The 15,343-nt window shown below is 41.3% G+C and overlaps 1 protein-coding gene across 4 annotated transcripts in view; it reads left to right on the top strand.

Annotated features, from left to right (window-relative positions):
* dlgap1b (discs, large (Drosophila) homolog-associated protein 1b) overlaps positions 1-15,343 on the top strand; it is a 118,722-nt gene that overhangs the window by 69,922 nt on the left and 33,457 nt on the right. For 2 of the 4 annotated variants that reach the window (XM_034707054.1, XM_034707055.1), the window contains 2 exons: positions 6,116-6,293; positions 8,283-8,538. In XM_034707054.1, the coding sequence (XP_034562945.1) occupies positions 6,116-6,293; positions 8,283-8,538 (434 nt within the window). The remainder of the gene's footprint in view (positions 1-6,115; positions 6,294-8,282; positions 8,539-15,343) is intronic. The other 2 variants (XM_034707056.1, XM_034707057.1) reach the window with 1 other exon arrangement.

Here is a 15,343-nt window from a genome sequence, read left to right as displayed (position 1 = left end):
TTTGACACAGTGGCTTCTTGGTGCAACTACTGTAGTCATGCATGAAAACACATCACCTTCTTCACTTCTTCACTGTTAACATATTTGATACCAACTATGACTGAAACTATCAGATAATACAAGTTGAGTAAACCTCATATACCCTCTAACTGAACCTAACTACATACAGTACGTCCTCCCACCATCTTCATGTGCGGACCGATCAGCTCACAACCAAACTGCCTTAATTTAACATGATAATATTTTCAAATCATACTGCCTTGAAAGCATGAAAGACTTATGAAAGTCTGCTGTTGCAGCATGCGGGTGTGACTGATTAGCTGTGTAATATACAGAGATGAGACGAACACCAGTGGGTGCTCACTCACTGTTACCAGCTGCACAAACACAAGCACAAACACAAGCACAAACACACCCGCTTATGTAAGCGCAAGTGGCGCAGCTTGGGGCCCACTAATGACTTGAATTTGGCCCGGAGAAAGCCAGCACCGCCTGATGGAACCCAGTGGAACAAACCAAGCAGCAGTGCTGCACTTTGGAGATAGAGGATGAAGGGAGAGCAGCAGACGTCTTGTTTTCTAACTGTGCTTTTGGGAGCCGGCACATGCCTGTGTCACACTGCGCAATGATTAAATAATCAGCTTTGTTCTTCCATATGTTTCAGAGCGCATTCTGTGACCATTGTGTCCTTGATTAGTGATGAATTGCTTCTGATAAGTTGTGGGATTTGTTTACTCTCACCCTATGCTAACCTTACTGCCTTATTAAAACACACAGCGCTCAGATAAGCGTGTGTCTCAGCATGTTTTTAAATGACTGGGATTATTCCTGGCTGACAAACAAGCTCAGGAGAAATGACATCCTTTCTTGTTCGCACTGTCACTAACAGGCACCTTTCTTTTTGCTGCTAGTTCATTTATTTTGGCCTAGATTTGATAGTATTTATTTCTTTATGTCTCTACGAGAACAGACATCCTCAATAATAGGTGGCAGCAATCACAATTCTGTCTTTTTCTCCATGCACTCCTCCAACTACATAACTCCGAAGACTTTTATTCAAACAGTGACAAAGACGAGGGAAAGGAGGCACAGTTAATGAGAAACGGGAAGTTGGACAGAGAAATATTCCTTATTGAGGAGGCAGAAGGAACAGAATGACAAAAAGGACAAGGTAAAGCAAACAAGGTGGCAAATTGAAATGACTGTGATTGGGAAGAAAAAAAGAGGAGACAAAGCAGATCCAGGGTAACAAGAACTCTCAGTAATGCAGTAAAATCAGAAAGCTTTAGCCAGCCCTGATTGTCCTGACTGGCAGGAAGAAACGTGTTCATTAATGTCACTTGTTCCATTAAGGGTCACCCAGGGACAGGGTGAACTTTCCCCTCATAGGTGGTCCTGATTACAGGCTAGGCTGCCATTCAGGTTGCCACAAGAACGTCACAATTCTGCCAATAATAATAGTAATAATCAGCCTCATAGGAAATCAAGGGATGCGAGTGAGGCCATTACTGTCCGTCTTGCCTGACTTGATTACTTTGTCCATCTTCTCCACTCACAGACGTTGTTGCTGATAGATATTATTTATACCAATTTCTGCTACCGGGTCGTACGTGTTTTTTCCAAGTAGAACGATGTACTTTGTGATTATGAACCGCCCCAAAGAGTATGGAGCCTTCATAATAATACTGTAGATATATAAATAAAATAGTTGATGTTAAATAGAAAGGTAGGGGTTTGGTAAACCACAAACATTTTAAAAACTAAGCACTGTACAGTAAATCTTTAAAGGGCTGTACAACAGAGTGATACATCAAATGGAAAACATCTCATTTATAATTGTTATCTATGTATGTCTCCTTTACAATGTCATTGATTTTGCAATATGTATAAAACCAGAGTTAAATGCCACTTGAAAAATAATATTTTTGTATGAACCGTCCAACACAATGTAATTCAGTGTAATATGATACCACTTGATACAGGATAAGCCAAATGACCATACAACATGATTTCATACAATACAATAAGATAGGGTATAATATAACAATGGTATACTAATTATATAATATGAGATGGGATACTGGACAAAACAATATGATACAATTAGGGATGTACATTTTAAGTATTTTCCGTGATCGATTTTTGGAAATGTTAACGATCAATTATCGATTAATTAATAAAAAAAAACATTATTATTCTTACGTCAAAAACAAGGCCAAATACGTTGTTTTACCCCTAAATTATATTTTCTACAGCAACAAAATGCATATAACTGACGGGATTGAATACGGGTACATGTTTGACACGCAGAATATCAACGATCAGGCTCATAGAAATATTCTCTGCGGACATAATCTTATAAAGTGAAGGCTCATAATACTAACAGAAAAGTACTTCAGACTCACAGTGTCCAGTTTTCTGTCTACTCGTTCTTATTGAGAAAAATAATCATGTGTATTCGGTCAGGTGTCAGCCGGGAGCGCAACCGGGTCATAATCAGTCCCGCTGCAGAAAAGCCCAGACGGATCTGATGTTGCTGGTCTGCAAACATAGCGTACCTGAATTTCCCACCTGTCTGTTGCCTTCGTATCCAAAGGTGGAAATATCCTGTTTATAGTTATGAACCTTTGTGTCCGTGTTGTTGTTGGCAGCAGTTTTGTATTGATCCTCTTTAAAAAAAAGCGCACGTGGAGACCTGACGTGCAGCTGCAGCCGCCAGCTGAGCGTCTCCGCTGTGCGCAACACCTTTAACAGCTGAATCACATCGAAACACGCTTTAAACTTAAAACACCTCCCTGATAGCTGAATGTAATATGAGACCACATGATGTTTGTTCCACGTGACGGAAAATTGATAATAAAAATGTGTGTTTCGAGTAATTTCTTAACAATCAATTAATCGATAATCGATTAATTGTGGTCATCCCTAGATACAATACAATACAAGAAGAGAGAATAAAGTGTGACTCTGTAAAACAGTACCATAAATTACAATATATTGAGCTAGGATAAGAAATGATATGCAATATGATTTAGTGCAATACAGATCAGTATATGATATGATTTCATAGAATACAATATGACATGATATATATACAAAACTAACTAACACTGAATTCAGGCTATGATACAAACTGATCCGATACTATAAGAAAGATGCGGCATAATAGAATATGATATGTATGTACAAAATGGTTAGCTAATACTGAATTAGACTTAACTATACGATATGTTACCAAAACATATGGTGTGGTTATGATATGATGATACAATATAATAACAATAGGATAAACAACGTGATATGATATGAACTCACATGACATGACACAACGGTCACGAAAGACACAAAACGACATGAAACCATAGACTGTATTAAATATGGACCTAGGATCCGTGACGTCACCCATCTGTTTCTGGAGCTGTTTTGAGGCCAATTGTCGGTGGCAGCCATATTGCTGCTGTCGAGCGATTGTGACGGTAAGAGGCGGGCTTTGAGCCTCCTAGCCAACAGCTACAGTGTTCCCGCCTGTCAATCAAGTTAGCTGTGCCTCTCATTGGAAGACTTGTAATCTCAATATCTTCGAAATTGCTGCTCTAGAAAAAAATTCACCCCCCCTACAGAGTGTGCCGATCGAGAAATGAGCTATCAAGACTACACTCGTCTTTTGTACCAGGCTGTAAACATGTTTATTTCTGCTGTAAAGATTGTCTTTTTCCAAATCATGTGTATGTGACCTCCGGTACTTCCGGAGCCAGCCTCAAGCGGATCCTCGATGAACTGCAGTTTTTAGCACTTCTGCATTGGACTCATATTTTTAGACCAGAGGTTGCTGCTTGCACGAAACAATATGAAGAGGCACATTACGACACGATACCATTCCCTACCATACCACACCATACAGTGGAAATAATTCCTTCTCTTCATAGTGATTGTAAAGTAATCTCTTCCTAACATTTAAATGTCAGTGATGGAGAACAAAATCCACAGCCCTTGTTTCATGCAAATACACTCCTACCATTAATCTAGAGATAATACCAGCTGCTGCAGTCTAATTTATACAACTCTCAAGAGGATCTTACAAAGTATTTACAACGTAAATCCCTCTGAATGACTAGAGCAAGCAAAAACTGTGTCATGTTACATATAAGCATGTGAGTGTTGCTTGCTTTAGGACCACATTTTGCCTTTTCACTGTATTATTGATGTGATCAGCTGTACCATTTTAGCTGCACCTGTACAACAGTCCTCAGGCTGTATCAAGTATCATAGGAGATATTAAAAACTGCATTTGTCAAACAAAGTTCAACTTTATCTGCATCTGTGAGCACGCATCAACTCCAAGTGGCAACCTCCGGTCTAAAAATATTAGTCCAATGCGGAAGTGCTAAAAACTGCAGTTCATTGAGGATCCGCTTGAGGCTGGCTCCGGAAGTACTGGAAACCACATACACATGAATGGGAAAAAGACAATCTTTACAGCAGAAATAAACATGTTTACAGCCTGGTACAAAAGACAAGTGTAGTCTGAATAGCTCATTTCTCGATCGGCACACACTGTAGGGGGGGTGAATTTTTTTCTAGAGCAGCAATTTCGAAGATATTGAGATTACGAGTCTTCCAATAAGAGGCACAGCTGACTGTGGGAACACTGTAGCTGTTGGCTAGGAGGCTCAAACTCCGCCTCTTTACGTCACACTGGCTCGACAGCAGCAATATGGCTGCCGCCGCCGATTGGCCTCAAACCAGCGCTTCAGAAACAGATGGGTGACGTCACGGATACTACATCCATATTTTATACACTCTATGATCAACTCCAGCTTTTGCCTGACAACCACTCAGACAGGGAAACACTGGTTTAAATATGCATTAAAGACACAACTGTACTCAGAACAACCGGATGGGAAACCTCAGATTAAAAAAGAATGAACTGTGTTGATAAAAAAAAACTGGCAAGCGTGAGTAGCTTTGATACAGTAGCTTTCAGTAGATTCTGCATTAAAAAACCTGGCAGGCTGTGTGACTACACGGAGATATATTTCAAAATTAGTAACTGCTCATCCAAAATCATCACCTTTATTCCCTGCTCAATTTCTCATCTGTTCTTATATCACCCCTGTTCTCCCCACCCCCCTTACCCCCTCCCATTCCCCCCATCCAAGAATGAGTAATCGAGTTTGCTTTTCTGTGGTAACCAGGCTCTATTTTAAGGAGCATATACATAATTGAAGCAGACCTGACCTGGAGGCAGAGAGTCATAAAAGTTGTGGTAGTGTGATCAAGTGTGCAGTGTGTGTCTATGTGTGCGTGTGGGTACAATAAGTTTAAATATTCACAAGTGAGAATGTGAGATACAGTGTGAGATAAAAGCATATATTAGACTTTCTGTCTGTAAGTTTTAGTTTTTCTTGATTCAGTGGTGCCGCAATGTTCATCAGGAGGAAACTGAGTCAGCTTTTTATCTTTATTTCCCCTGATTAATGAGTTGTTTAGCTGGCATCCAACTGCTATTTAACCTACACTCCTTTTTTTTCCCTCACATGTACCCAAACACACACACACACAAGCACATAGGCGTGAAGCATGCTGAGCAATCTGATTGGAGTCAGGTGAGCACTAATGAGACACCTATTCAGCATCATTCGAGGAGACAGGGACGTGATTATGAATGTGTGTTCTTCTTTGCCTCTGTATAATCTGTTTTATCCGTGGGAGGTTTTGATTAGATATACCTCACACACGCACACAGTTCTTGTATCTTCTGATAGAGTGTACGAATTTGAGTGTTCTCGCTCGTAAGGGTTTCAGAAAGTGCTTACAAGGTGCTTCAAGGACAGAGTTTCTAAGCTACTGCGAGTGTTTCTCAGAACTACTGCGCTTGTTGATTAGATAAGGGTTTCTCCTGAAGCAATTGTGGGTTGATCCGTATCTTTGGATTCTAACACACTGCCAAATACTTTGCAAATGCCTTGTCTCTCTCTCTCTCTCTCTCTCTCTCTCTCTCTCTCTCTTTACATCCCTTTATATCTCCCTCTGTTTCCTCTATCTCAACTTCTTGTCTCTGCTTGACATTTTTTCCTCCATCTTTTTTTGTCTCTCGTTCCTTCTCTCGCGACAGGATTTCCACCGAGCACTCGCCCAAGCTACAGATCCGGAGTCACAGCTATCTGCGGGCGGTGAGTGAGGTTTCCATCAATAGGAGTCTGGACAGCTTGGACCCGGCAGGGCTGCTGGCCTCGCCTAAATTCCGCTCGCGAAACGAAAGCTACATGAGAGCCATGAGCACCATCAGCCAGGTTAGTGGCGCGCAGTGGCCCTGTGCCTCTGTGCCGCCGCCTCTTACGCCCCCTGTACATCCGTCGCTATGTCCCAACAAGTTCGTGCAGGGGGGGAGGAAATCCCATCCGCAGCCTTCCTGAGGCTTGCCAGGTCACTAATCGGCAAAGGATGAACTCTAAGAAAATTTGCAATTTCTCAATAAGCGTACAAGTATTAATGCTGTTTTCTGGAGCTCAGATGATTATAGGCAGATTCACATTAACTAAACAAGAGGGCATGAAGACCTCTCCCTTCCTCTTTGTATTGCATACTAAAATGCTCCTTCTGCTTCAGCATACTTTGTGAAGCAAAACAACAAGCTAAAAACGTCCTTATCCATTTGGCATCTGCTTTTATAAGAAGTGAAAAGGAGGAATAAAACACGGCATTATGAATGTTAGCAATAAATAAAACTGGTTCCATATGTTTATGGGTAATAGCTTTGATTTAGAATTATTACATTTATTGAGGAAGTTGCCCAGGAAACACTCAAAAGTTTAGGTCTGCAGCAGAATGAGGTATAAGTCATGTTGTATTTTGAGCACGGCTTCATACTCCATCTTATCTGGAGTGACAGGGGAGCTTAGCTTACCTTTTTGCCTTGGGTAACAGGGATGAGTACTCCCCTCTAAAGCCCAGGGGCAACAGTTTGCCTCGCTGGCTGACTGATGGACCCTGGAGATGTGCCTTCAAGTCCTGGCATTCTGAAGAAACACACACAGGACCTGGCATCTACAAAAAACTGCTGAATAAAAAGAGGTGCTGCTGGCTCTCTGTCTCTATCTCACTGCGTCACTCTTATTTGACATGTATGTGCGTAGAGTGTGAACTGACACAAAAAAAAGGCTTAACATCAGGGGATTAAACTCGAGGTCTAGAAACCTTTCTGACTCCAAGCTCTACAGTTTGAACTCACACTGGTCTAACTTTGCACTCTCTTCACTTACTAACACTCAGACCAAATGTTAAAATCCTGAGCTGCATCCCATTCCTCAGAAATGCTCCCTGTGCAGACATTTTGCAAACTTCTACTCATTCAGGCCAACCAAACAGGAGACAACTTACAGGAATGGAATGAAGCGTCATGCTTTCTGTCCTCACACAACCAAACCTCTAACACATACTAAACTCACAAGTCTGTGGCAAGATTTTTTTTTTATTTTTAGAACCTGTTTTGAAACCCTCACCAAGGATGCTGGAGTAGCTAGATTTCCTGGAGTCACATCCAAACTCCCAGTAGTCCTCGCTCTGACACTTCTTAATTCTCACCTTTAATAACAGCACTTGTAGCGTTTCACTCTGTTGTTTGGCCCTTTGAAGTATTTTACCCCGCAGTGATTCCTCCCCCTCTGCACTGCTTGGATGTTCCTTTATTTTTATTTTTTTAATTAGTTTTTTATGTAAATGTTAAGTTTATGTAAATTTGTATTTATGGCTTACAGCTTCACTAGGCAGTGACAAACAAACATTCAGAAATGTAAGTGATGTGACATGCTTGAACTGAAGACGGCATGCTGTTTAAACGCTTGATTAGTCTGACATGAGAGGGCAGAACAGCAAGATCAGTCTGAGGAGATCATTCAGAGTAAATGTAAAAGTTTATTGTTCTCTGTTTAAATCAAAATAAGTCCTCAAACATTTTTATTCAAATCAAACAACCAAATAAATCTGACAAATCTGAAGAATCTGCCTGCCTCAAATCACTAAAACACACACAAAACTTCTGCCCAGTGAAGCTACAGTCAGTGATATAGTTGTATAACATTGGATTTGCAGCACAAAGGGATGTCTTCCTTTATCTTACACTGTGATAGGGTGTGCCCTTGCATTTTTTACTCTTCATTGTCTCCTTTGCTTTGGCGTGGACGCTCCTGTGTGTGTGTCCGGTGTGTGTGTTCTCTCTGTCTGGGTCTTTGCGTTCACATCCCGTGTGTCTGCATGTGTCCCCCCTTCCTCCTCCTCCGCAGGTGAGCGAGGTGGAGGTGAACGGGCAGATTGAGGCGGTGTGTGAGTCAGTGTTCAGTGAGATGGAGTCGCAGGCGGTGGATGCCCTGGACCTGCCCATGCCCGGCTGCTTCCGCATGCGGAGCCACAGCTACGTGCGTGCCATAGAGAAAGGCTGCTCGCAGGAGGAGGAAGAGGCAGGGGTCACGGTGGGCAAGAGGAGGACCCACTCACCCCCGCGTACCGCCACCACCGTCAGAACCATCCAAAGCAGCACAGGTCAGTGCGAACATGCACTTAACACGCACAAACTCCTGTGCTTGTGAACATGTGTGAACCTGCATAATTCAAAGCACATTATGAATTGATATGTGGGCATGAAATGATATATTATAGATGTGCTGAGAGTTTAACTTATGCAGCATGTCTGTAGTGTCAACTGCAATGAAATACATGAATAAGTGCTGCAGTTGCTGCAGGGAGATTTATCCTGGCATGAAGACTGGAGCTCGGATCAACAGCCATCAAATCAAATTCTGTCTTTTTTAATTCTCTTCTGATGAAAACCGGTCTCTGAGCGTTTCTCATAAAGACAGGACTTGCCTTTTTAGTCTGCTGACCAGGGACTAGTTTCACTTTTCAGACCAAAACCTTCCACATCATTATCCATCTGACCCAGTTTCCTCCTCAGATACAATATGACAAATGCAGCACTGTTTCCCACAGAAGAGCTTATTGGAGCTGTAAAGCTCAGTGGCTGCCCGCTCTTATTTTAGCCCTCTTGTTTGCCTCATGGTCTGGAGCACTTGGCTTCCCAGCGTTACTGCATGCAGTATTGATGCTGAGTGGTGCTGGCATCCAGCACTGGGTGCTTCTATGTTTTCCCACTTCAAATCCAAACTCCATTCCCCTATATTGCGAACGTTGAGTCACTGCCGTCTGACGCACATTCTCCTCCATCCTTCTTTTAAGTGTGTCAATTTAAAAGACAGCATGTCTCCAAACCCGGCCTACAAGGTTCAGTCAGCTAATTAAACACATTTACTGCAAACTAGAACACTGGCAAAAGCAGTTAAATCACTTCAAAGGTTTTCAGATTGACTCTAAGCAAACATTTATTTAAAGCTGTTTGAGATTTGCTTTAACTCACTTCTTCAATTATTTTTTGAGTTTGTGAAATTATTTAAAATACGCATTTGCGTCACCTGACTTTTATCCTCTCTCATCTGCTGACGTTCAGGGCAACAACACAATTAAGGGCCACAGAGGATTCAGTGGATGGTTCTATTGTGTGCTGTAGTTATTGATCTGACTGAAAAGATCAAGAGAGGGACATTTCGGAGCGCTTTCTCCCCGAGGAAGGAAGAGTTAATGAAGACCATCCATCAGGTCAAGTGTTGCAGGGATTAACTCTGCTTTTCAGGCCAAACAGAAGCTCTGTGGAGCTACAGTCTACACCGCACACTGCACACTGCAGCTACACGTTATAGCTTATCTCATTTTCTCTCACCACCGGCTACTTTTTTTAAGCTCAGTGTACGTGTGATTTTCTAGATCGGAAGTCATTCACTGATAATGTAAAGATAACACTCGACATTCTCAGGCATAGAGTGACTAGCCAAAAGTGTGTCTGTGTGAGAGAGAGTGAGAAAGAGAGAGAGAGAGCCTCTCAGCTGTTAGCATTTTAATGAACAGTTGTTTTTTGGCCTGATTTTGTCGCATGAAAAATGGAAGAATGGAGGGCTACACTGCAAAAAAAGAAATCTAAGTATGATATATAAAAAAAAGGAAATAGAGGTATGATAGATTTTCTGTTGAATTTTTTTTTTTTACCAGGCAGCTTATGAATTTTTAAACATGTTATTTGTTTCTAGTTTTTTCCCCCCTTATTATTTAAATACTTGTTATAACTGAGATGTTATTACTGTCAGATTGATTTGATGCTTGAAGCTTGAATTGCAAAAATTATAAAGCTGTTTGAATAAGACTGGTAAGCACATGACTGCTTTATACAGCTATTTTATTTAATAAAAACCAAAATTTCCATTGTTCTATTTATTTATTTAATATTTTATTGTTATTAAAAGCAAAAAATAAAAGTGCCAAATTTAGACGTATAGGACATGAGACATCACCTTTTTTATCTCTAGGTACCAACATTTTTTCGATTTAGGCAGGGGCGATTCTAGGATCGGGTGTTTAGGGGTGCTGAGCCGGATAAATTTCACTGTTTTGTACATTTTAATGCAATTTCATTCCCACATTTGTAAAAGAAAAGAACACTTTTTGGGAAAGTCTGTGACTAAACCATCAAATCTGATATAGGTTATTTAAATGCTGAGCCACAGCAAAAGAGAAATGGGTTGGAATCATAAAAGTAACATGGTAGCCCTAATTTCTGGGGAAAGACAACTCATTTTGACACAGCAGCTCCTCGACATATACATAAACAGTATGTGTGTTTCTGGAGTAAACCAGCCCCCTATAGTGAGTACCAAAAATACCAAAAGTTGACATTGTAGTTATTTTTTGGACTTTCATTTGAAAATGCAATGCACAACATGTAAAACGCGGTGGAGCTGCTGTATTTTTGTTGTTAAAATATCACTTTTCAACCAAGTACTGTATGGTTTTGAAACTTTTGTAGTTTGTTAAAAAGGATATACAGTAAAAAAAATATTTTAAAAATTGGAGGGGCTTCAGCACCCCCAAAAATGGGCTAGAAATGCCTATAGGTTTAGGTATGTAGCACAAATCTCAAATTAAATATAACTTTGAAAGCAGTGGATGATCAATTTTAAATCAATTTCTTACACAACAAGACCAAAGCTCTTAAAAAGGAAATACGTCTGACACAAGAATAGATTCAAGTTTGAAAGAACGTTTCAGAGACCTGTTGGTTCTTTGAAACTGTAAATGTTCTATATTGTGTGTATTTTATTCTGCTAGATTAGAGTCATATCCGATCTTTATTCTTAACTGTTTTCAGAGCTGACTCTTTTACAGTGCACACACAGGAGACAGTGCTGTGTGTTCTTAGATGATCCAACGTTATATTGCTTCTACAAGTGTAAAGCAATCCTCTGTCCCCCTCACACAGCTCTATGTGATTCACAGTTGGTTTTCATATGATCTCTGACCTTCATCAGTTTGTAACCTCATTGTGTCCCAGGATCAGGTGCGAGTGGGACAGGCAGTGTGGGCTCAGGTGATATATTATGACACAATGTGTGGAGCAGTTCACTGCGGTTGGTGGTGTAGGTTGGGGATTGCCTCAGATTACTGTCATAGTCGTACCACAGCACAATTCATCACCTCCTTAGATCTTTACCACTGAGTCGTCAGTCACTGTAATTAATTAGCTACATCTCCTTTTTCTGCTCCTCGGGGGAGAGGCTGTGATTGAAGAGGAGAGGAAGAGAGGGAGACTGGAAGGAGAACAGGAAAAAATCTCAGTATGACTTAATTTTGCCTGCCTGAGACAGCTCTTTTTTTAACAAGTGCACTGCTGTGAAGTTTACGTCAAGTGGGAGCTCATGTAGTGTGATTAATGATTTCTGAGTGTGACGTAATGTTCACACAGGGTGTGTGTAATACAGGAATCATAGGGGATCTCTGACCCTTGAATGACCACTCCTGAGCATTAATTAACACCCCTGAAAACCTGAAAATCTAAGTTTAGAAAGATGAGCTCATTTGCTTATCTTTATCTCTTATATGAGGCAATATTGAAACTATTTTTCAAAGTTACATTTGTTGGCATTTTTGCCTTTATTGGATAGGACAGCTGAAGAGAGACAGGAAATATGGGGAGTAGAGAGTGGGGGAAGACATGCTGGAGACCTGTAGTGGAAACAGCACTGCGATGAGGACTATAGCCTCTGTATTTCGGACGCACGCTTAAACCACTAGGCCAATGGTGCCCTGATGTGGAAACTTTCAAGGTGAGAATTGGCACATCACATGACTGATAGTCAACAGGTGATATATACTATGCTAAATCTGCAGCTAGTGATATCAATCTGCAGTTGACTGTGCTTGAACTGTCTGTACACCACTAAGAAATGACACATGAAGCGTTGAAAAGTGTTGAATGTGTTTAACTGCGTGTTGAGCTCCCATAGTTTCAGTATGAAATATCATCAAGATTGTTCTTGGCACCCAAAACTTTAAGTACACCTGAACCAACTAAGAAACATTGATCCCATCAACCAGCTTAACTCTTGGTTAACTTAAAGGCCAATGTTATGTAAACAAAGCTAAACTGACTTATGTGCAGTGTGTTTATCCCCCTCTGTAATCATTTAGTCAACACTCAACTTTCAAGACTTACTAGTTAGCGTTGATATTCTCTTCTTATTCAGGTAGTTATCATACATTAGAGAATAGCGTTTTTCTCTCTTCTCATGTTGAGTCTTCTCTTGGATCAGAACAAGTGCATAAAAGAAGAGCTAGAACCTGTAGTCACTGAACTGATCTGCAGCCAGTGATCCACATGGGAGTTATTCCCATCATTACCTCTCATCCCACATGATGTGGCTTAACATGGACACATAATGGAGATGTGGTGTAACAGCATTGTACAGTGGTGAAGTAATCACATCAGACTGTTCAGAGTACGGACTCAGTATACATGGAAAATCTACTTCTTGCGTCTTGACCTCTACAGTACGTATTACATAACCATCTCAAACATGTCCTCTCTCTCCGTGCTCTCACATAAAGACGCTACATAGAACTATTGCTCTGTGACTTCCTGTAAAGTGAAGAGTCATGGCTTTATTTTTTTCTCTACAATGCAGAAGAAGCATGCGTGCAGAACACACACGCACTACCACACACACACACACACACACACACACACACACACACACACACACACACACACACACACACACATTCATCCAATTCACAGGAAAGCGTCTGGAAGCACAAGTGAGAAGTGAGGACGTTGTTGTGGTGAATATTGCATGATGTTTCAAAGGGACGCTTCAGGAAGCAGCGCTAGGAAAAAAAAATACCGGCATTTATGGTTTCTACTGCAAGCTGTCCCTGCGGCGAACCGCCAAAATATCACACGACCATGCACACACACACACACACACACACACAAAGGTGAGAGATCTATCAGCCTCCTCTCCAGTTTGCCCACTGTGCTGCTCCAGCCCATTATTATTGATGATCTTTTTAATCCTGAGGAAGAGGAGGCTGAAGTAAGGGGCTGTCCTTTGATCTCCTCTCTTTGAACGTCAAGTGGCTGCTATTGCCTGCCTCGCTCCTCGCTCACACTCGCATGTACACACACACACTCGTAATAGTACTGCATCGGACAGACGTGTTGGCCTGGGCATCAGCTCCTTTGGATCGGTTTAACAAAATCTAGAGCAGATCCTCTTTCTGAAGCTCGGGAAAATCCACGGCAATCTGTTAATGTGAGGATTTCACTGCCTCTAAGCCGTGGCTTCTCCACCCCACGTCGTCTCCAGTTAACATATTCATCACCTCTTCGCTCCGCTTTGTCTTTCCCTTCCTCTGCCTCTTACACGGCAACTAGATCCCCTGCCTTTTCAACAAGAGTAGTTGTGTTGTGTGTGTGGGTAAATCAAGCCGGTTTTTCACCAGGAAAAGGAATCGACCTTCAATTAGAAAGCGCATACACACAGATCTTAAGTCTGGGAGATGTGCCACATTTTCGGTTTCTCATCCTCTCACCCTCAGTTACCCTGGCTCGCTGACTTCTGCTGTCAGTTAACCAGCCTTGTTTTCCCAACATCTATTTTTCAGCAGTGAGGAAGTGGCTGAAAGGGTGGCTTTCCTCCCTGAACTTTTCTTGTAGGCTATTGAAGGATGTATGGTTTGAAGGGATGAGCGTTGAGGCCAAACAGAGGTGTGCCAAGACTTTTTTTACTTGGGGGGTCCAACTGAGGCACTGACATATCCAGAGGAGGCATCAAGTGTGTCCATCCACACACCAATAAATAGCATTTAATCACCCTGACTGGTAAGTCGACATTAAACTTTAGAGTGGCAACTCTAAATCTTTATGAACTCAAAAAGAAAATGCATGACCAAAGCTACAACTTAAAGTACATCAAAGAAAATCTGCATTAAAATGCAAAACATCAAAGCACCACAGCCTACTTGGTTGATTTGTACTTGGGCACTGCCTCCGACAAGGCAAATAGCCAATCACAGTGAAGGATTTCTCAAACAATAAAGCCCATGCGGAAGTGTTATAAACTGCAATTCATCGAGAATCTGCTTGAGGCTGGCTGCAGAAACACCGGAAACCACATAGACACAAATTCAAAAAAGACGATCTTTGCAGCATTAATTAACATGTTTACAGCCTGGTTCAAAAAACGGCTTGGCTCTACGTAGCTAATTTCTCTATTTCTGCTGCTGCCGTCGATTGACTTCAAAACAGCTCTCAGGAACAGATGGTGACATCACGGAGACTACGTCCATTATTTATACAGTCTATGGTTGCACCAAGGGTGCCCAATCTGATTTCAAAGTGGGCTCATGCTACCTTTGGCTGCCCCTTTGGATACACCCCATAGCCCGTCCAAGCGCTCCTTGAAACTAGGGTGTGCAACTCTTAACAGGAAGAGTAAGCTAGTTTATGGAACTGTTCAAAGTCTTTTATTCAAAGTGTGCAAACCAAAGATAGATAAGTGCAGCTGATCACTATAGTTAACATGCCTCAGTGTAAAAATAAAGTACCTGAAAGAAGTGAAAAAGTTATCGCACCACAATCAGAAATTAAGTTAATTCTATCAGAATGACAATGTTCTGTTGAAGTGACACTGAACGCCCACTATTATAGACACAAGTTATTTTTCTGCAGGTTACTAACTGCTATTGAATTTCAGAGTAAATACCCTTCAGAGTCCAAGGTTGCACATTCATCTTTGTAAAGCAAGAGAGAACTGAGATCTCTTGTAATCTGAAGAGCAGCAATTACAATTTATCGTCACTGTTCACAAAACAGAGTCTGTTAGAATTTAAACACTGTGCAGATGAAAAACACGAAGCTTAGGAAGAACAAAAAACCTAGTGTGGAAACAAAACAGAAACACAA

The sequence above is a fragment of the Notolabrus celidotus genome, chromosome 17 (assembly GCF_009762535.1).
Source record: "Notolabrus celidotus isolate fNotCel1 chromosome 17, fNotCel1.pri, whole genome shotgun sequence".
Taxonomy (NCBI): domain Eukaryota; kingdom Metazoa; phylum Chordata; class Actinopteri; order Labriformes; family Labridae; genus Notolabrus; species Notolabrus celidotus.
Note: the sequence above shows the minus strand (reverse complement) of the source record. Positions and strands in the feature narration are given on the sequence as shown.